The following is a 22,904-nucleotide window of genomic DNA, read 5'->3' as shown; positions in this document are numbered from 1 at the left end:
TAAAAAATCGTAAAAAATTGGTGTTGCCTTTACTAGTGACGTACACTCTAACCGGAAAGAAAATAGACTCACATGGTGCACAGGCGGTGACTCTGATGAAAGTGTGCGCAACAAGGTTATGATTTTTTTGACGTTCATACAGAGTAGTAAGCAAAATAACAGCCAGGGAGAAAGTCAAAGGGAAACAGTTATTCTGATTTGACTAGGTACATAATAGATATATTCGGTTTTGGTTTGTTTGCCGATTAGTCGTCTAATGTACAGCATTGCATTAACAGCAAAACTTTGTACTGAAAAAAAAAATAAAAATAAGAAAAACACTGACGCAGAGCGTTTAGTTATTAATGCTGATTAAAGTGCGAGTGTTTGCTGGTCTATTGAAAGTTCAGTAAATACCGTCATTTCTAAGGATTCCTGTGTTCAACATACGTCAGATTTTGGTTATTTTATTAAGTGACTTTAAGTAATGTCGTCCTCCATGATAGTCCCAGTAATAGATGTGCAAGGCAACAATTTTAAGGAGTTGTGGGGAGCAATGGTGTTAGCCATTAAAACATCTTCATTCATTGCCCTTGATACGGTGAGATTCCCCACTATTTAGAAACGAAACTGAATGAGTAAATGAAAAATATTTTGGCCACATTTCTCATTTTATTCCAATAGACGCATTCATCACTTTATGTCTGTTTTGTTTTTAATCTCTTTCAGGAACTGAGTGGTCTTGGACCAAGAAAAGCTCTACTAGCAGAGTGAGTTGTGTGTTTGGGATGTCTTTTTTGTTCTTCCTCATTGCTATGCAAATGTTATACTGAATTGTTCACCTGTATTTTAAGATCCATTGAAGACAGATACAAAACCATATGCCATGCAGCTCGCACACGCTCGATACTTTCATTGGGGATTGCTTGTTATAAAGAAATTGACAACAAAGTAAGGGTATGCATTCAACATATATTGTTCATTTAAAGGTTTAAACGGACATGCCATTGCATTAATGTTTTCTAATTTCTTGTTTCTAGGCAGACAACACATACCTGGTCCAGGTTTACAATCTAACCCTGCTTTGCTCGGAGGAATACATAATTGAACCCCAATCAGTGCAGTTCCTTGTGCAGCATGGGTTTGACTTCAATAAACAATATGCTCAAGGGATTCCCTATTACAAGGGTAATGATAAAGTGAGTATCTTTAAACTTATGAGGAAAAAAACAATCTGTCAAATTAACTGCAACAATACTACTGAAGTAGTATCATCTCAATAAGATTTACTGACAGCTAGAGGTGTGGATGCAGCATCATTAAAATGCAATAGTTTTTTGTTACAGATGACATAGAAATTCACTATAGAGCTGTTTAGCTGTGACATCAATTTGTAGGCAAACCTGTAAGTCTTAATTCCCTCTGGATTTTCCTATGGGTTTTTAATGTTTTTTTTTTTTTGAGTAAAAGAAGGTCTGTGGTAAACACTACTTGATGAAACGTGAACATTTTGTTCTACAACATAAATGACACACAAATATGTGATGTAATATTTGGTTGATCAAATATCAAATGTGAATTTTGAAGCCGGCGTGCGTTTAAATTTCTTTTTTTTTAATGTTATTTAATACAGTTTTAAAATACCCGTTTGCGGTATGACTGTGCAATTTATGTTGTAGGTTGATTTAATCCACAAGTGAAAGTGGATTAAATCAAGGTAGATTGAGATTAGGGGTAAGGAATAGTTCACCTTTAATCTTTTACCCTCATGCCATCCCAGATCTGTATGACTTTCTTTCTTCTGCTGAACATAAATATAGAAAATATAGAAAAATATCTCAGCTCTGTTGGGCCATACAATTAAAGTGAATGGTGGACAGAAACTTGAAGATCTAAAAAGCACAAAAAGAAAGCTTAAAAGTAAGCCATAGGACTTCAGTGGTTTAATTCATATCTTCAGAAGTGATATGATAGGTGTGGGTGAGAAACGGATCAATATTTAAGTCCTTTTTTACTATAAATCTTCACTTTCACATTCTTTTTTGTTTGTGGCGATTAAAGTTCTTCGTGCATATCACCACCTACTGGGCAGGGAGAATTTATTGTAAAAAAGGACTTAAATATTGATCTGTTTCTCACTCACATATATTGTATTGCTTCTGAAGTTATAGATTTAACCACTTGAGTTGCATGGTTTACTTTTATGCTGCCTTTATGTGCTTTTTGGACCTTCAGAGTTCCGGCCACCATTCACATGCATTGTATGGACCTACAGAGCTGAAATATTCTTCTAAAAATCTTAATTTATATTCAGCAGAAGAAAGTAATACACATCTGTGAGGGTGAGTAAATGATGAGTGAATATTTTAAATTTGATGAAAAATGTTTTTGGGTGAACTATCCCTTTAAGCAAGTAGTATTCGGCTGGTCCTGTCATCATAACATGGCAGGCCCCATGAGGGGACCCTCTCCATGTAGAATAAAACAGCTTTTATAAGGTCACTGATATGAATGAAGCTTCATCTCTTGTTATTAAACTATTTATTTCTTTAGAAGTACAACTATTTCAATGAGGAAAAATGTAAGTGCAACTTAAAAAAAAATACAATAATCAATGACTACTAACATGAGGTGAAGACACCAGTCATGTCGGTAACCTTTTAATTGTGGTTTTATTCTACATGGAGAGGGTCCCCTCATGGGGGCTGCCATGCTAGGATCACATGACCTGCCAAATAATACTCTCTTAATCTCAGAATTCACCCTGTTTTTGGACACTTGATCATAGGTTACATTCACACCGCAGCTGAATGTGGCCCAAATTCTGTTAATATTCAATTAACATGTGAACAAAAGTGCTTTGAATATGACATTTTCAAATCCGATCTGGGCCACTTTCATGTGTGGAAATGAACCTTTCTGATTTGAAATAAACATACCTGATTTTTTCCAATGTGCCTTCAGTTGGAACAACCAGGTCCATTTAATTATTTTTTTATTTTTATTTTTTACATCAATCTGACTCAACATTCAACACTTGCACGCTTGATTTACCACGTAATACATGTGTTATGGTTTAAATCTTTTAGTTTCAAGTCATATCTTTTCTAGTTAATGCATTTAGTTCAGAAAATTGTAGGCTTCAAAAATTGGGTTCAGCAGTTTGTTTGAATTTCATATAGCAAAATATGAGGTAAAACGGTTCTTTGTGCATCTCACTCGTACAGAGAAAAAATTATCAAAATGTGAACGTAAGCAAGTCAATGGAAGTTTGACTTATATATATATATATATATATATATATATATACACACAGGTGAAACTTGAAAAATTAGAATATCGTGCAAAAGTTCATTAATTTCAGTAATTCAACTTAAAAGGTGAAACTAATATATTATATAGACTCGTTACAATGAAAAGTAAGATATTTCAAGCCTTTATTTTATATAATTTTGATGATTATGGCTTATAGCTTATGAAAACCCCAAATTCAGAATCTCAGAAAATTAGAATATTGTGAAAAGGTTCAGTATTGTAGGCTCAAAGTGTCACACTCTAATCAGCTAAACACCTGCAAAGGGTTCCTGAGCCTTTAAATGGTCTCTCAGTCTGGTTCAGTTGAATTCACAATCATGGGGAAGACTGCTGACCTGACAGTTGTGCAGAAAACCATCATTGACACCCTCCACAAGGAGGGAAAGCCTCAAAAGGTAATTGCAAAAGAAGTTGGATGTTCTCAAAGTGCTGTATCAAAGCACATTAATAGAAAGTTAAGTGGAAGGGAAAAGTGTGGAAGAAAAAGATGCACAAGCAGCAGGGATGACCGTAGCCTGGAGAGGATTGTCAGGAAAAGGCCATTCAAATGTGTGGGGGAGCTTCACAAGGAGTGGACTGAGGCTTCAAATGTCGTATTCCTCTTGTCAAGCCGCTCCTGAACAACAAACAACGTCAGAAGCGTCTTACCTGGGCTAAAGAAAAAGTCTGTTGCTCAGTGGTCCAAAGTCCTCTTTTCTGATGAGAGCAAATTTTGCATCTCATTTGGAAACCAAGGTCCCAGAGTCTGGAGGAAGAATGGAGAGGCACACAATCCAAGATGCTTGAAGCCCAGTGTGAAGTTTCCACAGTCTGTGTTGGTTTGGGGAGCCATGTCATTGGCTGGTGTTGGTCCAGAGTCGACGCAGCCGTCTACCGGGACATTTTAGAGCACTTCATGCTTCCTTCAGCAGACAAGCTTTATGGAGATGCTGACTTCATTTTCCAGCAGGACTTGGCACCTGCCCACACTGCCAAAAGTACCAAAACCTGGTTCAATGACCATGGTATTACTGTGCTTGATTGGCCAGCAAACTCGCCTGACCTGAACCCCATAGAGAATCTATGGGGCATTGCCAAGAGAAAGATGAGAGACATGAGACCAAACAATGCAGAAGAGCTGAAGGCCGCTATTGAAGCATCTTGGTCTTCCATAACACCACAGCAGTGCCACAGGCTGATAGCATCCATGCCACGCCGCATTGAGGCAGTAATTAATGCAAAAGGGGCCCAAACCAAGTACTGAGTACATATGCATGATTATACTTTTCAGAGGGCCGACATTTCTGTATTTAAAATCCTTTTTTTTTTATTGATTTCATGTAATATTCTAATTTTCTGAGATTCTGAATTTGGGGTTTTCATAAGCTATAAGCCATAATCATCAAAATTATATCAAATAAAGGCTTGAAATGAGTCTATATAATATATTAGTTTCACCTTTTAAGTTGAATTACTGAAATTAATGAACTTTTGCACGATATTCTAATTTTTCGAGTTTCACCTGTATATATATAGCCGTTTTCCTGCTGTCCTTCGATTTTATTTTGTGTTGCTCAAAATATTACATTATTAAGCTTTAATGGTAATGAAATTACACCATTTCTCAAAAAAATACTGAATGCACCTTTATTAGTTGTGTTTTATCTTACTGCAATTGTTTTTATCTTTAGGGAGGTGATGCACATGGGGTAAACATGCGATCCTTGTTTGTAGAATTGCTTAGGGCAAACAAGCCCTTGCTGGTCCATAATGGTTTGATAGACATGGTCTTCTTGTACCAGTGCTTCTATGCCCATTTACCTGAGCGCCTGGGCACCTTCACTGCAGATCTATCCCAAATGTTTCCCTCAGGCATCTATGACACCAAGTATGCAACTGAGTATGAGCTTCGGTTTGCAGCGTCATACCTGGAATATGCCTATAAGAAGTGGTAAGTGTAATACTTCAATACGTCTGGCATAGTGAAGTTATAAGAAATGCACTGACCCCATTGCTCTGTAAGTATCTGTTCAGTCCCTAAACTCTAATGTATCTCATTTATCCTCAACAGTAAGCTGGAAAACTCCAGAGCTATTGAAAGTGGTGGAAATGGGACTCATGTGTTCCTGGAGTTTTGTAAATATATTGGGAACATGCAGAGCTATATAGACTACAGGCCTTGTGTGGACAACCAGAGTCAGGATGGAGTCCGCAGCGTCTGTATTCAGTTCTCTGTGAGTTCATTAAATTCATTTAACTTATAACCCCCTAAATTAATATTTATTTTCTGGCCCCTAGTGTGATGGAAACATTGTGCAAATACGCTGTTCTTTTCTTGCTATTGCAGTTATATGTAAAGATGTCAGTTCTTGTATTAAAGAAAGTTTTATGATTAAGTTTAATTTGCCCAACGCTTGATGCATGAAACAACTTCTGCTTCCTCAAAAGATTCTTATAAATTATGCATGAGAGGAACTTTCAGTCATACCAACTAATAATGAGCAGAGATGGGTAGTAACATGCTATATATATATGAGAGAGAGAGATCATCAGTGCTCTCAGATTAGCTCATTGGTGTGATCTTATTTCTTAAGATTGCACATGAGTAATTTGGTAACTGTATTCTGCTCTGATGTGTTGGAAGGCCTATGGATGGTGTCCTAATGGCTCTCACTGCTCCATGTCACATGACACAGACCTTATAATCCAACATGATGAAAATACCAGAGAAGACAAGAGGAAAAAGAGGAAGCGCAAGAATAAAAATAAAGATTCTCAAGCAGAAGTACCCCCTGAAACATGTGAGTCCCCACAAGGCAAAAGGATGCATTTCGAAGGCATGGATGCAGAGGTGGACCATCAAGACCAGACCAGATCTCAACCTACACTGCCAGAAAATCAAGAGATGACAGTAGCTTCTGAACCAACAGATGGCGGGCATGCGTTTGAGCATGGGAAAACAGCCAGCAAGAATGGAAATTATGTATCTCAGCCACAAGCATCTTCTGAAGCGCCTGATAGACCAAATGAGAAGAAAGTCGAGGGAGGAACCCATAGAGCAGGCTTTGATGCTTTTATGACAGGTTATATTTTTGCTTTTGCCAAAACTTGTGCAGCAAAGTCAGAGGAATTCACCACTGCTCCCCTGATCCCTGGATGTCTCAATAAGCTGTACCTCAGTGGCAAGTCTGTTCCTCTAAATGTAGCCAAAAGCACCTTCTCCAAGTCTTCAAAGGCTCATGTGCACAAGATGGACTATGTCTGGGGGAAAAGCACTGCTGTCAAAACTGAATAGTGTATAAACATTATTGTTAGGTTTCTTTTCAGTGTAAAATTGACAAAATACATTTGACAAGGTTTTTTTCTGAATGAAAAATTTAAGTTTAGGCAATAAAGACAAGTACAGCAGTAGTTCTCAGGATCCAGATTTTTCATTGGATATTAAAGCTCTTTCCATAAACTTAATCTTGTTTTTGAATTTTATAAATTTTTTACTTTTGCTCTAGCTTACTCTTGTATGCCAAATTGCTTATGATGGTCCTGATTTTTAATTTGCTTTGGGTAGAAGAGCCTGCTAAAGGATTTATTGTAAATAGTCCCATCAGTATGCTAAATTATTAAAATAAATAGGCTGAATTGGAAAATGTACAATGGTATAAATGCATAAACAACTACAGAAGAGGGATTTACCAGCCAACATTGGACCAAAAATTGTATTAGTATTGGCACCAAATGAAAGGTGAATTTACTCCACAATACTGTAGAGTTTGATTGGACGCACAACGGCATCAGAAGCGTTTTGGTAACATTACTTAATGTATTTGGTATCACAAATTAATCTTTTTTTTTAATGTTAGTTTATTGTAATGATATGTATCATGTGTTTACATGATTTTAGTGTGATAAAACCACTTACTAACATAAGTTATATCAAATATTACAAGCGATTCTAATAATGTTTACATGCGTTTACTTTTTGTGGCAATCATTTTGAAACGGTATATCGACTGGCCCCATTCACTTCCATTGTAAATGCCTTACTGTAATTTTTTTGTTTTGAGAAAGGGACAAGTAAAAAAATATTTGTATGCTACAAATGCTGCTGGTTGAACTTAACTTGTATTGAACCTGGAATATTCCTTTAAAACCATAATTGGTCTTGTTTTTATTGGCTCTTTCATGGGTCTACTTATCTTTTCAATATAATGCTTCTCTGGTCTGATGCAGTGGATCTCAACTGGTGGGTTGCAACCCAAAATTGCATAGCAGGGCTGTTCTGAAAGGGATGCGGACAGTAAAAAAAAAAAATGTAAATAATTAGCCAAACTAACATGGTTAGGTTGGCAAAATTAATGGGCTTATCTTGTATTGAACCTGGAACATTCCTTGAATAATGCTACATTGTTCATGGAAAACAGTACAATAAAATAGGATACATTTATTTTAAACAAATAGGAATACACATGCTTCTGAACAATGAAAGCCACATAAATGAGGGTAAGTCCTGATCTGTCTTTGGTAGAAATATACAGCTCTGATTCAGTTACAAATCTATAATCTACAAGTGTTGAAAAAACAGTTAGGACCAAAAATGCAGAAAAATAGAATTAAGAACAAACTAGCAAGAGACTAGTCATTTTCGATATTTACAGAAATCTATCAAATGGTATTCACAGACATGAAAACAGTAAAATTACTTTTTTCTCAATATAAATATCAAAATAAATCCTCTCGATAAAACTATCATGCCTTGGTTGAATTTATTGCATAGAAATGTAGTGACAAACAATAGATTAAAAAGTTCAAACTATTAATTTATTTCTCATTTCTAGTGCAATTAAGATTTTAAATAGATACAGACATGGACATTTTTTGAAGACTAGGAGGCAGAAGAGTGAAAATGATCCAACTTGTTTTGAAATAACTATGGCACACACCATTAGCATAGGATCGGAACTCACAAGAGCTTTTTAAGATGTCGGATTACGACAAGACGAAAACTTGGAATGTTTGTCGCATATTATTTTTGCCACGCCCATGCAGTGCAAAAACATCAGAGAAAAGATGCGCAATCAAGATTCTCGTAGAGATTTGTTCTTCATTCACTTCTGAAACAAAAGCCAACACAGAGATAGCCAAAGCTACTCACTTAAATATGTACTGGATATAGTTTACAGTTAGTGGAAAAATTCTATGTTAGTTAAAGAAACAACAAAACAGCATTTGTGCTATGTGCAACCAATAGCATATTACATTTCAAAACAACAACAAAAAAGTCACAGAATGTGTCTTATCATTAGCCCATGTGTTGTCCTTTTTATCTCCCTCCATATTGAGTTCTTTATAGTGTGACGGGTAACAACTAATGCATGGACCTAATTCGTTTTTAACACCTGTTTCCAGCTCTCATTTCAGACTCATTTCTATTGTTTAGTCCAAGCCCTGTTAGCTTAGTTTACAATGGTTTCATTCTGAAAAACAATATTAACAGCTTTAGGTGTATTAAATATTTAACATGAAAATAATCTCTGTTCGCATGTCATCTGATCAGTTCAAACTTGAGTAAGTGTCCCTCAGTCATGCTGGTTTGCTTCATACGACCATCTAGATGTCACACCTGGAGAGCAGGTCTGCTGATGTGGAGGCTTTGCAGGCTGTGAGTACTATTGGACAGAGTTCCTGGGGTTCCCCTGTCATGGTCAAAGTGAGGGCGTTCTTATTTGTGATCACCACGTTGTTCTGGTCTTCTGCCTCCATGTCCTCACAGAAGCCACTGATACTTCCATTCTGCATCTTGCGGAGGATTGTCTTATCTTCCGCAGGGCTTCCTTTGCTGCTGGAGCACTCCATGGCCTCTGGGTCTCCCCCATCAGAAGGGACCAGAAAAGACCAGCTCTCCATTGACCCCTCTTCCTCTGTTTCACTTCGCGGTCTGTATGGAGGGATCTCAGTTACTGCATAATTTTTAGCCCAGCAACTCACAGCTCTTTGTCTGCCTTCACCGCCAGCTTGTCCTGCCTCACACTTGGATGCAGTTTGAGATGAGAAGAAGGACTCCGAGTGTGGCAGATGTGGAGAGACGGGGAGAGAGTAACACTGTCGACCTGGCAGCTGCCACAGTTCCGGCCAGGAGGATGTGGAGCAGTTGACGCCAGAGGCTCCGGTACTGATGTTTGGGTGAAGCTGGTATGAACTTTGACTGCCATGGGGCGAGTTCAAATCAAACATGAGCGAGAAGACAGACTTGCTGGGCATGTCAAAAAATTTAATTTTGCCACCTTTTAGGTCTTCTCTGGCATTGAAAGGGTTGACTTTCGGTACACCCTGTATGAGCCCCCTGGGTTCGGGGTTGTAGTAAGGGTCCTGGACGTTCACTTTTCGGCTGGGCTTACGAGAGAATATGTCTGACTGGCTGCGGGAGAGCCAGATGTTGCGACGTGGCTGGGGTGACTTGGGTGGACTATTGTCATCCTGAAAACCAAGAGAATTTAACCTCTTTATGCCCTTTTCACCAGGTCCTACAACAAGAATAAGAGATTGAGGCCACATAAGTGCGTTTCCATTCCATTTCCATGTTTAACGCTTAAGTGTGTAATGTTTTCAATTCAAATATGTTGTCCTATGCCAGATTAATAATAAATGTAATATGCAGAGACTACTTTTCGAAAATGTTTGCTATTCTGTTCGGTGATGCTAAAGGCACAGGAATTACACTTCAGCTCTAAAAAAGGAATGGTCTTAAACACCAGGGGGTGCCAAAACCAGTAATGTTCTGAGACTGAGACCGAAAATGTGGCAAAGGCAAAGAACATCAATCATTTTTAAACCTACCAAAACCCAAAAATATAGTGCATTACATGTCCAAAAGGTTCTTCTATGCATCAAAGTATTTCAGAGGAAGAGCATCATAATCTTTGTAGTTTAGGCGAGATAATATGCCTCAACTACTGCCAATTCTATGTTTGTGGAACATAAAACTTAAAGCATTATTAAAACAAGCCCAGAGCTCCTGAAGTGTTACTCTCTGGATCAGAAATTGAATTAAATTTAAAGGGAGCCTGGATGAAGTGATTGCTGGATATCTTAAGCTTTCAAAGAGGCTCTAATCTCTTCCAGTCACAAATCGTTGCGTGACTTATTCCTCGTTCACTCAGATATGAATTAGTGCTAAACGGAAACTGGCTGCAAAATTGCTGAGCAGAGCAGGAGTAAGTAAAGCCTGCAACCAGACACTGTGTATTATAAAAGTAATTCCCATTAGGCAAGGACATCCCAGCTCATGATAGCTTACGGATATGGACTGTACTACTTCCTCTGGTCCTGCTTTTTAAGCATCCTTGCTCTAAGAAATCATTAGCCCTATGGTATTACATGGAAAGAGGGTGTTGTATGGTACAGTATTTAGCCAAGTCTCAGGGATGACTTACAAGCTCTCCGTCAATGTAACACCAGGATTTATTGCTTGTAAATTCTCACACTTGTTCAAAGCTTTTAGTTCAGTGCCAGAAATGGTGAAAGATTGGAATGGAATGGACACCTACTGTTTTCATGATCATACTGAAAATTGCAAAGCATTTCAGTTTAGTCAAACCAATATTGACAGACAAATGTGTATGTGTGTAAATAACTGAACACCCCTCACAAAACTAACCTTTTGGGACAGGTTTTTTATCCACCTCCCCTGCAGTTAACAGCATCCTCTCCCTCTCAGAGTCCTCAAATTTCAGACTTTTCTGGATCTCCTCCAGTCTCTTTACGGTGTCTGGAAATGAGGGCCTGAGCTTTGGATCCATCTGGGATATATGTGGAGGCAACAACAACATAGAAATACATCAGCCTCTAAATCTGAAGTCGCTACATGTTCTATCCTAAAAATGAAGCCCTGTGGCTATATATAACCCCAAGTTATAGTGGGACAGTTTTGTTTTCATGCTAAAAAATATATATATATATATATATAAAAAAGAAATACCACACAGAGTAGAGTTGGGAATCAAAACAGGTTTTTATTCAGAACCAGTTAAACATTTTTTTTTTAAATAATTTTCAGGATGTTTGGTTTCATCAAAGGTTCTTGAACTATATCTCTGTAATTATTGTGAATCGTGATAGTGTTTTCTGCAATGCCACTGAATCCACAGCATTTTAGCTAAATAAAATATGTTGCAAATTAAGGTTTGGAACACTTAAATAAGACTGTTGTTCATATGATAACGTGTAGTTCAAGGCTTAGAACCTAGTTTTATTGTAATCAAATAACCTCAAAAGTACTTAACCCTCTGGGGTCTGAGGGTGTTTTGGGCCCTGGAGAAGTTTTGACCTGCATTGACGTGTTTTTTTCAATTGCTTAGAAACACATTAATGGCTAAAGTCTGATAACACTGTATTCAGCACAAACTGGGCTACAATAATATGTGAGCAACATGCTTGTATTTTTGAGAAAATAATGTTTATGCATGGTTTTGAAAAAAACAACATTTTTTAAGTAATTGAAATAAAGACATAACACATGATAAACATTTGTCCACAAGCCATTTGAGAACTGGATCTTGTAGCCTAGAGTTTTTGCTAATCAAGCCTCCGAGAGGGATAAAGGCCGACTGCGGAAGGTTGTGCGGGAGAGAGAGAGATAGTTTACGGACATGTCCGTCATGTGTGTTTGTGTCTTCCGTTTCAGTTTATTATTAAAATATTATTTATATTGACAAGCCGGTTCTTGCCGCCTCCTTTCCATTGACTTTTTACACTGAAACAGAAGACACAAACACACATGACGGACATGTCTGTAAACTATCTCTCTCTCTCCTGCACAACCCTACGCAGTCAGCCTTTATCACTCTCGGAGGCTTGATAAGCATGATAAGGGACCGGGTGTGTATAATCATGAACCGGCCCCGCCCTCCGCCCTGCCACAATCAATTATTGATTGCCATGTTATTTTATTGATATATTTGAGACATCAATATATTAAAAGAAGCCAAAATTGAATTTGCATGCTTATCAATTGACTCTTCTGTTTAACAGTCTGACATAATAGCATTTGGAGACCACAGGAGGGTGATATAGAATTCTGAAGCTGGTCATGGGTAGGAAAGGCACAGGTATCACACACACAGGACGAGCTGATGCGGTGAAGCAGATAGTCCAAAGTTATGTTTTTTTTACTTTTTCAAGAATGAACAAAGTGTGCTGAGCTTACAGGTTAGTGTATGAAACTAGTCTAACTGCGCAAAGTAAACTATTAGAAATGGTGAATTTATTAAGCAATATTTTCTGTATGTAGCCTTGAATAGGTCTTTCAATCAAGCTGATCAACCACAAAATGACATACTTGTAACTGAAAATAGATTTTGTAGGCTATATGAAAGATACATATACACAATATATCATTGAGTGATGCTAGAGTAAATAATCTTTGTCCTTTGATAATGATTTGGTTCAAATTTAAGGGAAAGAGCCCTCGCTGCCCAACTAAATAAAAGAATGTTCAGAGAGTGCTTTACCATTATTATCCTAAAAAGGCGTGCACCACTGTTTTCATTGTGGCTGGCCAAACTGTGTATTTTAAAACCGCGGTTGGTTTGACTGGGGATGTTATAACTATTGCGTTTTTATTACGCTGTGTTAAGTTAAACAAATTTTTGGAAGACCCTGCGTTCTGTTCCAGTCAGCTGTGTTCCATCTAACTGTTTGAAAGGAAGAACTCGCTTGGTGTGCGTGCGCTTCTCCACAGTGTTGAGAGCCGTCTCTGCCCCGGACAGAAATTCACAATGCGCTGTGTTGGAGCTTGTTGCTGTGATGATTCGGACCACAAGCTACCCCTTGAAATAATCACTCTTAAAGTGAAAAGAAAGGCCCCCCCTCTTTGACACGTTTGTGTATAGTTGTCACTGAATTTAAAATTGAATAAAAATGTCATGCCACGCAAGGTCATTATCATGATTGATCATTGCTGTCACTTCTGAATACTGGAGTACTTGTGTCCATCCCTAATCTGTACCAGAAAAATCCTTCTGATTACTAGTCTCAGCTTCAGATGTCTGGTCGGATTAAACTCTGCGAGTAAGGGCACAAGGAGTTTTTTTCCCTCACATTATTATATATATTATGCCTATTATTGTGGTATAATCTAAGATAGGCTTGCTTCTAAATGGTACGTAGGAATGAAACAAAGTGTGATTAATCGCTTCAAATGTCATTCAGATAGCACTTCCAGTCTAAGAGGGTGGTTCTATGCCAGAATAAGCCGCAATGAGCCCCAGACCTTTTGATGTACAAAGGTCTAGCTATGCGAGACTATATGATTTCCATTCACAACAGTGAAATATGGTAAAGAAAAATGCTCTCTCACATTGCAGCAGTTGAAGGCAAGCTGTAGGAAGTCAGGAGGACAATCTCCAACCATGTGCTCGAACGCAAGGTAATCCAGGCCAAAGTTCTGCAAGGAGTGTATGGAGAAAGAAAATAAACTTCATACTCAGAAAACAGGCATTACACATCTACTCCATCCTATCATGAGCAAGCCATGTAGCTTGTCTGAAAAACATTTACTGAACTTCATAAGAGGTTTATAACAGTGCTGAAAAGCATAACATAAGCTGAATAAATAATGATAGTGCTGATTTTGACTCACTTCAGTGCGTGGCAAGAAGTCTGGGTCAGCCTGTATCCTCGCAATGATCTCGCATAAAATAATGCCATACGAAAAGACATCAGCCTAGAAAGGAATATAGAAGAATGACAATAAGTTCTGCTACATGCTGTAAAGAACTGAGCCATGTGATAGTGCTGAATGCAGAGTACAGCGGAGAATCAAACCTTCTCATTGTATGGCTCATCTCTCAACACTTCTGGAGCCATCCAGTATGGAGATCCCACCACGGACAGCTTCTCCCCTTCATATCTGAACACACAGGCACATACAGAATACTGTTAAAACATGAAAAAGTATCCAATGTCAGAATGCTTACACACTTTACATAAATACAGGAACTTAATGGGATATTCCACCCAAATGGAAAGTCTGTAATCATGTGCTCACCCTCCAGGTTTGGAATGTTGTTCCAAACCTGCATGACTTTCTTCCGTGGAACACAAAAAGAAATGTTAGGCAAAATGACTGACAGTCTCAGTCTCCATTCATTTTAATCAACATTATTTTTTATATTTGTTATTTATTTTTTTTTTTATTTGGTCCCCTTTTCTCTCAATTTGGAAAGCCCAATTTTCACATTAGGTCCTTGTGGTGGCACGATTACTCACCTCAATCTGGGTGGAGGAGGACAAGTCTCAGTTGCCTCCATTTCTTAAGACTGTCAATCCGTGCATCTTATCACATGGCTTGCTGCACATGACACCGTGGAGACTCATGCTACACTCCACGATCCGTGCACAAATTACCACATACCCCATTGAGAGCGAGAACCCCTAATCATGACCACCAGGAGTTTAACCCATCTGACTCTGACCTCCCTAGCAACCGGGCCAATTTGGTTGCTTAGGAGACCTGGCTGGAGTCACTCGGCATGCCCTGGATTCGAACTTATGACACCAAGGGGGGGTGGTCCATCAACATTCTTAGAAATGTTTACTTGTGTTCCACAGATCAAAATGTCATACAGGTTTGGAATGAGTATGAGTAAATGAGGACACTTTAAACAATTTACATTGACTGAAATGGCAACTGAAAGTTCAGTTAGGCCAGCATTCCTTTAAGGGAATTCTTTGATCAAGCTAACGTATGGTGAGCAGGTTATGAGAGAGAAAGGGTCTTGGGCCCTTGAGCTGCACTGGTATTATTAGCTCTCCAAAAGTTAAATTTGGACAGCATGTTCCCTCCGAATTAGATGGCCCATCCCCCTCGGTCCATATCGCTTACAATCTCACCATCCATTTTACACAGGGGTGCCCAATCTATCATTTTACACAACAAAACTCCAAATTAACCATGGCTGCTGGTAGAATCAGTGCATAGGTGACACTGAAATTATGAGAGCATATTTTACTAATTTTCTAAATTGGAGGAAAGTATAATCCCCACATTGCTGGTTACTCACTCATGACTGGGAATTTTCTCAGCAAGGCCGAAGTCTCCAACGACTGCAGTGTAAACATTCTCATCTGATTTAATCAGGCAGTTCTGCAATAACATCAAAAGGAAGAAACAATAACTAAGAGAACATACTGCTCCTCCCTCAGGACACCTTACACTTCAGATTCATGCTGCAGTCTGTTAGCATAATTTTAACAAAGTAATGGTGTAGTATGTGTTGAATCCAAGAGGAGATTCTCAGAGCTTATAATTATGGGAAGTCCCATAATTGCTGCAGAGAGAGAATGCAACAGCTGAAGGTAGAGACATGTCAGTGCGTGTCACCAACAAGAGAACTGTGAGGACTAAATTAAAACCATCTGTTTGAATGCAGATTGATATACTCATCTTGTTTATAAAGTAACAGTATTAAAGCTGAATTCAGCAAATATATCCTCATTAAGAAAGATTTACCCCTAAAGAAATTAGAGCTTTAAATACTGGTTTCAGTTATATCAGCAGCCTAATAAAACTGGTTGTATTCTACATGGAGCTGGGCTACCTCAAGTGGGCTGCCATGTTGGGATCAAATGAAAAGGCAATTGCTGCTCAATTTATCTTGGCAACCCGCTAATAATGGACAAATCACAGCCCCTAACCACATCCTCCACATTTTTAGAAATAAATGCATTGGGCTAATATGAGTTATTAATAAAAATGGTATATTCCTTTTTAAATGCTAAAATGAGAACTTTCCTGACCCATGACCAAAAAAAAAAATACATAAATTATACGTTAAAAATATATTTTAAAGGTGCAATATGTAACAATTTTTATGTAATATTTGCCAATGTGTGAACGGCTTGTAATGCAACTTAAAAAGTGATTACTTCAAACTACAGGCTTGCATAGTCAGACCTATATCCACACTTTGTTTTAGCCCTGTTCCAGCACTGGAGACGTCTTTGTACGTTACCGTCATTATTTTGGTCGATGCTCGCTTCCCTATGGAGTGTGTGCGCAAGCACGAGCAACAGGTAGCTGGCTGCAGTTCACTTAACGGACACAGGTGTCATTAATAACAAGGGTTCCAAGTCTAACTTACTGCACCTTTATTTATATTTGAATCATTTGTTTATGTGTCATTATTTATGTATACATTTTGGATGGTTTATACATATTTTTTTTCCTTCTCCTGTACTTGTCTTTATGACTGTATTCATACATTGTTTGATCTTATTGAACATTTATATAGAAAAAAAAACAACTCCAGTTATACCAACATTTGTGGACCCTTACCACACCCTCCACAGAATTAGCACGTTTTAGCACAATGTGTGGAGTTTTCAGATGGTCCCTTACACACGTAGGCAAATATTCATCGTGACGCCATGATGCAAATTATGTTGTCGTTGATGATGAGGACATTTATGAATGTAAATCAACACAATTTCATCAACTTCACAAGCTTCATCCAAAGCGAGTGGAGTTAGCCAACTTTCTGCCTGGAACTACAGTATGTGGAGAGCTTGTTTCTGGCAGGGCACTTATAAGTGGCACTCTCTACTGTTGGCGTTTGCCACGCTTCTCTGTAATGGCATTTTTAATCTGAATTTTGGTTGTTTTGTTAGACCGAATTAATGATAAAAGTAAGGGTCACACACATCGGTTATGTGCAATATTTAAATGTATTTTGTTATTTGAACGTTTTATGATCTAACATTAGCCTATTAGAATTGACATTCAGTAAGATGGGGACAGACGAAACAAACAATATAAATAATCTAAAAGTGTCTTATCTTTCAGTTTTAGGTTTCCTTTGAGTCTGTATATGCTTAAAATTAGATTGAATTCAATATAGTTTACTTGCATTTCAGATTTCTTAAAAAAAAAGATTTGATATAGTTCATGTAGTTTACAGACAATATTCAATTTTTGCCTTTATGTTTACCATAACATTATCATTTACTAAAAAGAAATTGGTGATTAAAAAGAAAATTATTTTTATTTTATTTTTGTGAGATGGGAAAATATGTATAGGCCTATTTATTTTCTTTAACCTAATTCTGTCTGCATAATTTCAATATTATTTTTAATCATAGAAAATCATGGCTGATGCACATAAGGTCATTCATCAAAAATGCCTTCAATAGGTCTTCACAGAATTGTTCCTGGGAAATATAAAAGAATAGTTCTCAGTTCCTGGTGTCTGTCATTCCTTCATCATTAAATTTCCAATCAAAAACATCCAGTCTAACTGCAACACTTCCTGGCCCCATTCTTGCATAGAAACAACAAGTACATTCTTCAGAAAATTTCTCCTTTTGTGTTCCACAGAAGCATGAAAGTATGAATACATGTTTAGAATGATAAGACAAATGATTAACTTGTGAAGCATTTCAACACACATCTTGATGAAAGATGAACTATTGTCTTTGCAGTATTGTTTTGTCAAATTAGAAGTGTTTTTCCCCCTTTGAATTATATATATTAATTAATAATTAAGTTTATTAAATGATTTGTTAATGTAACAATGCCATGACTTTACTTAGAGGGGCACATCATTATTAACTACTCTCATACTTTACAGTTGATCTCATTAACTACAAAAGTACTACATTTAGTATTCATGTCAGTTTAAATCACATATCTTTTATAATCTTTTGGTGGTTTGTCATGAAGTTGTAGTCATAGCATGCACGTTTATGGAGAGTAAAATGAGTTGCGGGACCAACAGTGTTAGGGTGAGGGAATGGGATGGAGAATCATGAAAAATGGGTTAAATAATGCATGTTTAATTCAAGGTTGAAGTACTGCATATTCTTTCTGACGAAGCCCGTTCGATTTAACATGTAACAAACATTTGATGTAGCATTTTGGGAGTTTACCATCAAATGTTAATTAATGCATTAACTATCAAACATGTACCAACATGTAATTAAGGTGGCTGGTATTCAAGAGCTTACTTTAAAAATAACTGGAGTCATATGAATTGCTTAGTCCATGCCTCAACTCATCAATAAATCAAGCTTAAGTATTAATTCAGGTATTAATTCATGATTGTTTATGTACCCTTATTGTAAAGTGTTACCCTGAAAACTATTGCTTTTGCATGATGCTGCATCCACAGCATATTGCCCAGTGCAGAATAAACAAAAAATACTGATTGCCTTTACACCTTTACAAGGCAGAGGACAAGTGTATCTTGTAGTACTTAAAATATATCCAATTAGCCCCCGTCCTACTGGGATAATTCAATTGCGCATCCTTATCAAGGCCCTTCATGATGTTTGTAACCTCAAGTAATGTATTGGCCGTCCATTTAGACAGAGTCATAAAAGCAAATTACATTTATGGCTGAGTAAGATCAATAAAAAAGATGATAAGACTTTTGTACCTTGGAGGTGAGATCTCTGTGGAAAATACCCTTGGAGTGAAGGTAACTGAGGCCCATGGCAATCTCTAAGGCCAGCTTGACCCGCGCGGCCCAGCTCAGATACTTATTGCCATCCAGCAGCTGCTCCAAGTTACCACCATTAATGTACTGACAAAAAGAAAGACACATCATATGATTAACATCAGAGGACAATCATCTCTGAAGTGCTCAAAGGGCCCATATTGTATTCAAGAGTACAATAGATAAGAAAGATTGGACAATTAGGAAAAGGAAAAAAAAAAGAACAAAATAGAGTGGCAAGACAAAGTATGTGAACCCTTTGGAATTAGATGTTTTTCTGCTTTAATTAGTCATAAAATGAGACCTCATAATCAAAGTCACAGGAACACACAATTCTAACTTTTAATGACTTTATTGAATACATCCCATTAAACATTCACAGTGCGGTGGAAAAAGTAAGTGAACCCTTGGATTTAATAACTGGTCGATCCTCCTTTGGCAGCAAAAACCTCAACCAAGAATTTCCGGTGAGGATTAGACCTGCACAATGTTCAGAAGGAATTTTGAACCATTCTTTCTTACAGAACTGCATCAGCTCAGCCATCTTAGGATGTCTGGTGTGAACAGCTCTCGAGGTCATCCCACAGCATTGTAAGGTATGGCGGAGGACCAGTGGCCTTAACAGATTCACGAACAAACAAGAACTTACTGTTAAAAACTCCCCTAATTACTGAAATAGCGCCAACCAGTCTCCACAAGCACAATAAATGTATTGACAAAGAGACAATGAACTATTGACAGAGAACCGCATGTGACATCCGCATGCTCACCACGTGCTTATCGTGTGGACAGGAAGGGGGAAACTTTGAACGTAACAATGTGTGTGTGTGTGTTTTTCAGTTAAACACAGAACTGCATATTGCTAATGAAATACGTGTAATCCCTGTATGTTGTGTATTTCTGAGGTATATCAAACTCGTTAGAACTGTTTCGTTGTGTGTTTTAAACTCTGAAGCCTCATATTTAATAGCCTCAGAGTGTATATTCCCTTTTTAAGTGTACTAAACACACGTTTCTTGGTATCAAATTAAACCTTACGATTTGTCCGAGCTGAATTGAATATAAGATCTCTGTAGAATGATATTACGCGATGTTTTACTATCTTTTGAGTCATTCAGCCCAAAATCTCTTACTGTCATAAACATGCAAATGAGCCTTGACAAAGGAACTCTCTCATGCCCAGAGTAAGGGAGACTTTTACGACCTCCAAAAGGAATGTTCAGAGAAGTGCTGACCCTCACTTCATTCTCTTACTGAGAAAGAGAAATGAACCCTGTTAATCCTATATATATATATATATATATATATATATATATATATATATATATATATATATATATATATATATATCTATATATATATATATCCATGTGATAAATTCATTGACATGTATCTAATGTTCCATCTCATAATTTTCCTAAATGTTGTTTGATCTGTGTTTTCTTTCAAACTCTAATGGGTTAATGTTTCAGACTTTGCATACTATGGTTAACCGAAATCATATGTGTGGCATATTTGGTCTCTATAACTTGGTATTTTGAAGATCAAAATGACTGTGTACATGATATGTCGATAACAACAACATATTAGTATTACAAGTATATTTCCTAGTTTCTTTCTTGCTCATGCAATGAGAAATGTGAGAACAAAGAGCAATAAACCAAATTCCCGCCTGGAACCCAAACCCTTCTCATTGGTCGAGCCAATGAGAGGTGGGACATGTTTTCTAAGGTTATAAATGCTCTTAGCTCTTATTTCTTGCTCTCTTAGTCCTCTCGTCTCTTCGCTCTCTTATGCTCCTCTTGCTTCCTGCCTCTCTTGCCCTCTGAGCCTTGTGCTCTCTCACTCTCTTGCTGAATGATGCTGAACTAAAAGGCCCCAAGGACTCCCAAGCATGCGCCAGGCTACGGCCTTGTCTTTCCATTCACCAAAGATCAATATGACCCCCACTGGTTCTCTCTCTCATCAAGACAACATCATCAAAAATCAACTGGAGCCTAAACAATTGCATCAGGACAGTTTAATTCAAATGGGACATGCAAGTATCAAACTTAGTCTCATTATTTGATACATTAAGTATCCTCACCCCTTTCTAAAAAGGGCGTGTCAGAACTAATATGATGGTTTGCTCAGGCTGTTGATCTGCTGAATTTCAAACAATGCTATAACTTCTTGCCTTCCTGTATTCTGCTTCAACCCTCTTTCCCTTGGTAAACTGTATGCATGTATGTATATGTATGTTAGAGTAGTTTAAATGTTTAGTCTAGTTAATAAAGTCTTGTTCATGTCACATGTAAAGTTGTCTCTGTCTCAAGCTCATATCTAGTCACTAATCATAGATTTTGACTACTTGCTCTGAATACGTAGTAAGAAAGACATTTCCCATGCCCCGGAAATGTACCTTTCTATTAATTAATTAATTAATTAATTAATAACCAATATTGAGTGTTCACGGGATGAACCGAGCATTTGGTTGTAATGTTAATGTAGCTACATCAAGTTAACCCGATTAACTGATCCAAATATTCATGATCGATTATAACAAGTTATGATTGATTATTAATATTTCATAGAGCTGATTCGTTATTAATGGTGGAGAATGATGCGGGCATGATTAAACAAAGGTTATGAGCTTGAACCACTGTCAACCTAAAAGTGTGCATTGAATAATTCCGGTCAGAATAGGACATGACATGCGAAACGGAATTTGCTTCACTAGTTGCTGGCTTGTTTGGATGCGGATAAAGTGATGGCTTGAATTGAAATCTCTACTGTAATTGAAAGAGTCTTAACACATTTAAGCATATTTTCAAAAGGCATCAGTGTACGAGTAATATGATTTTAGCGGAGAAACCCTAATTTCAGTATTAAAGTGTAAGTCTGTTTTGATGAAGGAATCTCAGCTCAGCGGCATGTAAACTGTACCAGAATTGATTGCTTAACCTGTTTCTGATGAAGAAATCTCAGTACAGTGTTATATAAATGTAGATTTGGGCGATGCTCCCCTTTTCACAGTATAAAGGCCTTACAAATTATAGTTAGATTGATGTCCTTCATCTAAACTTTATCTGTGCATCTAAAAGGCTTAGCTTCCTGGTGATCAAAACTGTGTTTCACTCACTGAAACTCTGAAGTGCATTGGTTCCCATGACAACGACTTGTCACAGGAAGTGCTCACTCCAGATAGCACATGTGTTTCCTTCCGACGCCATTTTGTAAACAAACCAGCCTAGGTGGCTAAGCTAACCCAACTTAGCAGCCCCTTAGCTTAGGCTAAGCTAACTAATAGCTTCAACAGTTAGCTGCTAGCATAATTTACATGAAGCCTTTATCTACAGCTTGTGTGCATGCAGAGTGAAGTGATCTAAACCATTTTCCTTTAACCCCATTTCTGGTTTCTGAATTCTCACTTTCTCTTTCCTTAACTTTAATTCTTCTCATCTAACTTCACCTGCACCTTTCAGGTGCATCCCTTACTGAACGCTGTTCAGCTAAATTTGCAGTTACTTTGTTAATTAAATCTAAAAACTTAATTACATGTAAACTGTTTAGATAGAGAATAATTTTTATAGTTATTGGGAACTTTCAATGGCACGTTGACTAAACTTTATAGAGGGACAAACACATTGTGTGGTCTTGAACACGTAACAGCTGTGACCAACTATAGAATGATGCCCAAAGCAAATCTAATTGTTGATCATAAGTGCTATTGATTATTCCCAATACAAGGTTATTCTGCTATTTTAATCACTTCTTTAAGTCTTTTTATTATTTTTACTAATAATAGAAGTCAGCTATTCATTTTCCCATTTAACCCTCTTGGTCTAGTGTAGTTTATTTCCCCATAAAACTGCAAAAGTAACTAGACATACTTTTCTTCTCGATTTTGTGTTTATTTGCAACAAGTTGCTTAAATTTTATGAGCCAGCTACACTAGTAATCTAGACGATTTCTAGGGCATAATTTCAGCACCACTAATATACACAATCTAATAGAAAAGCTCTTTTCTTCCTCTTTCTTTCTCTTCTTCATGTGTTCAAAGATCAAGCCTGTTGTATGCTATCAGTAAGGGCTGATAAATAATTTGACCCAAAGAAACATCTTAAGTCATTTATTAAATCTAGGCTTACGCTCTTTCAGCAA

At 37.4% G+C, this 22,904-nt stretch overlaps 2 protein-coding genes across 3 annotated transcripts in view; one reads left to right on the top strand and one right to left on the bottom strand.

Moving 5' to 3' along the window:
• The first annotated feature begins 80 nt into the window (after positions 1–80).
• Positions 81–7,399, top strand: LOC127648970 (target of EGR1 protein 1-like). 2 transcript variants are annotated; one of them, XM_052133837.1, is made up of 7 exons: positions 81–580; positions 709–749; positions 834–930; positions 1,020–1,178; positions 4,965–5,224; positions 5,345–5,507; positions 5,918–7,399. In XM_052133837.1, exons 1-7 carry the CDS (start codon positions 467–469, stop codon positions 6,566–6,568), a joined length of 1,485 nt encoding a protein of 494 aa, XP_051989797.1. In that variant the 5' UTR covers positions 81–466; the 3' UTR covers positions 6,569–7,399. The 2 variants fall into 2 exon arrangements, with proteins under 2 accessions (XP_051989797.1, XP_051989796.1); XM_052133836.1 differs by having other exon boundaries at positions 834–936.
• Positions 7,400–7,699: 300 nt separating this feature from the next.
• The window catches only part of LOC127648969 (dual specificity testis-specific protein kinase 2-like), a 52,773-nt gene continuing 37,568 nt past the window's right edge, over positions 7,700–22,904 (bottom strand). The window contains exons 4-10 of the mRNA XM_052133835.1: positions 18,702–18,848; positions 15,330–15,412; positions 14,092–14,176; positions 13,907–13,990; positions 13,625–13,711; positions 10,925–11,066; positions 7,700–9,791 (exon numbers count right to left, since the gene is read on the bottom strand). Coding sequence (XP_051989795.1) covers positions 8,878–9,791; positions 10,925–11,066; positions 13,625–13,711; positions 13,907–13,990; positions 14,092–14,176; positions 15,330–15,412; positions 18,702–18,848 — 1,542 coding nt within the window. The 3' untranslated portion in view covers positions 7,700–8,877. The remainder of the gene's footprint in view (positions 9,792–10,924; positions 11,067–13,624; positions 13,712–13,906; positions 13,991–14,091; positions 14,177–15,329; positions 15,413–18,701; positions 18,849–22,904) is intronic.

The sequence above is a fragment of the Xyrauchen texanus genome, chromosome 9 (genome assembly GCF_025860055.1).
Source record: "Xyrauchen texanus isolate HMW12.3.18 chromosome 9, RBS_HiC_50CHRs, whole genome shotgun sequence".
NCBI lineage: Eukaryota > Metazoa > Chordata > Actinopteri > Cypriniformes > Catostomidae > Xyrauchen > Xyrauchen texanus.
Note: the sequence above shows the minus strand (reverse complement) of the source record. Positions and strands in the feature narration are given on the sequence as shown.

Excerpts from the sequence above, each read along its gene's own strand:
- LOC127648970 (XM_052133836.1), top strand. The coding sequence starts at position 467 with ATGTCGTCCTCCATGATAGTCCCAGTAATAGATGTGCAAGGCAACAAT. Across the intron at positions 1,179-4,964 it reads ATTACAAGGGTAATGATAAA|GGAGGTGATGCACATGGGGT; the intron begins GTGAGTATCTTT and ends TTTTATCTTTAG. Across the intron at positions 5,225-5,344 it reads GAATATGCCTATAAGAAGTG|TAAGCTGGAAAACTCCAGAG; the intron begins GTAAGTGTAATA and ends TATCCTCAACAG.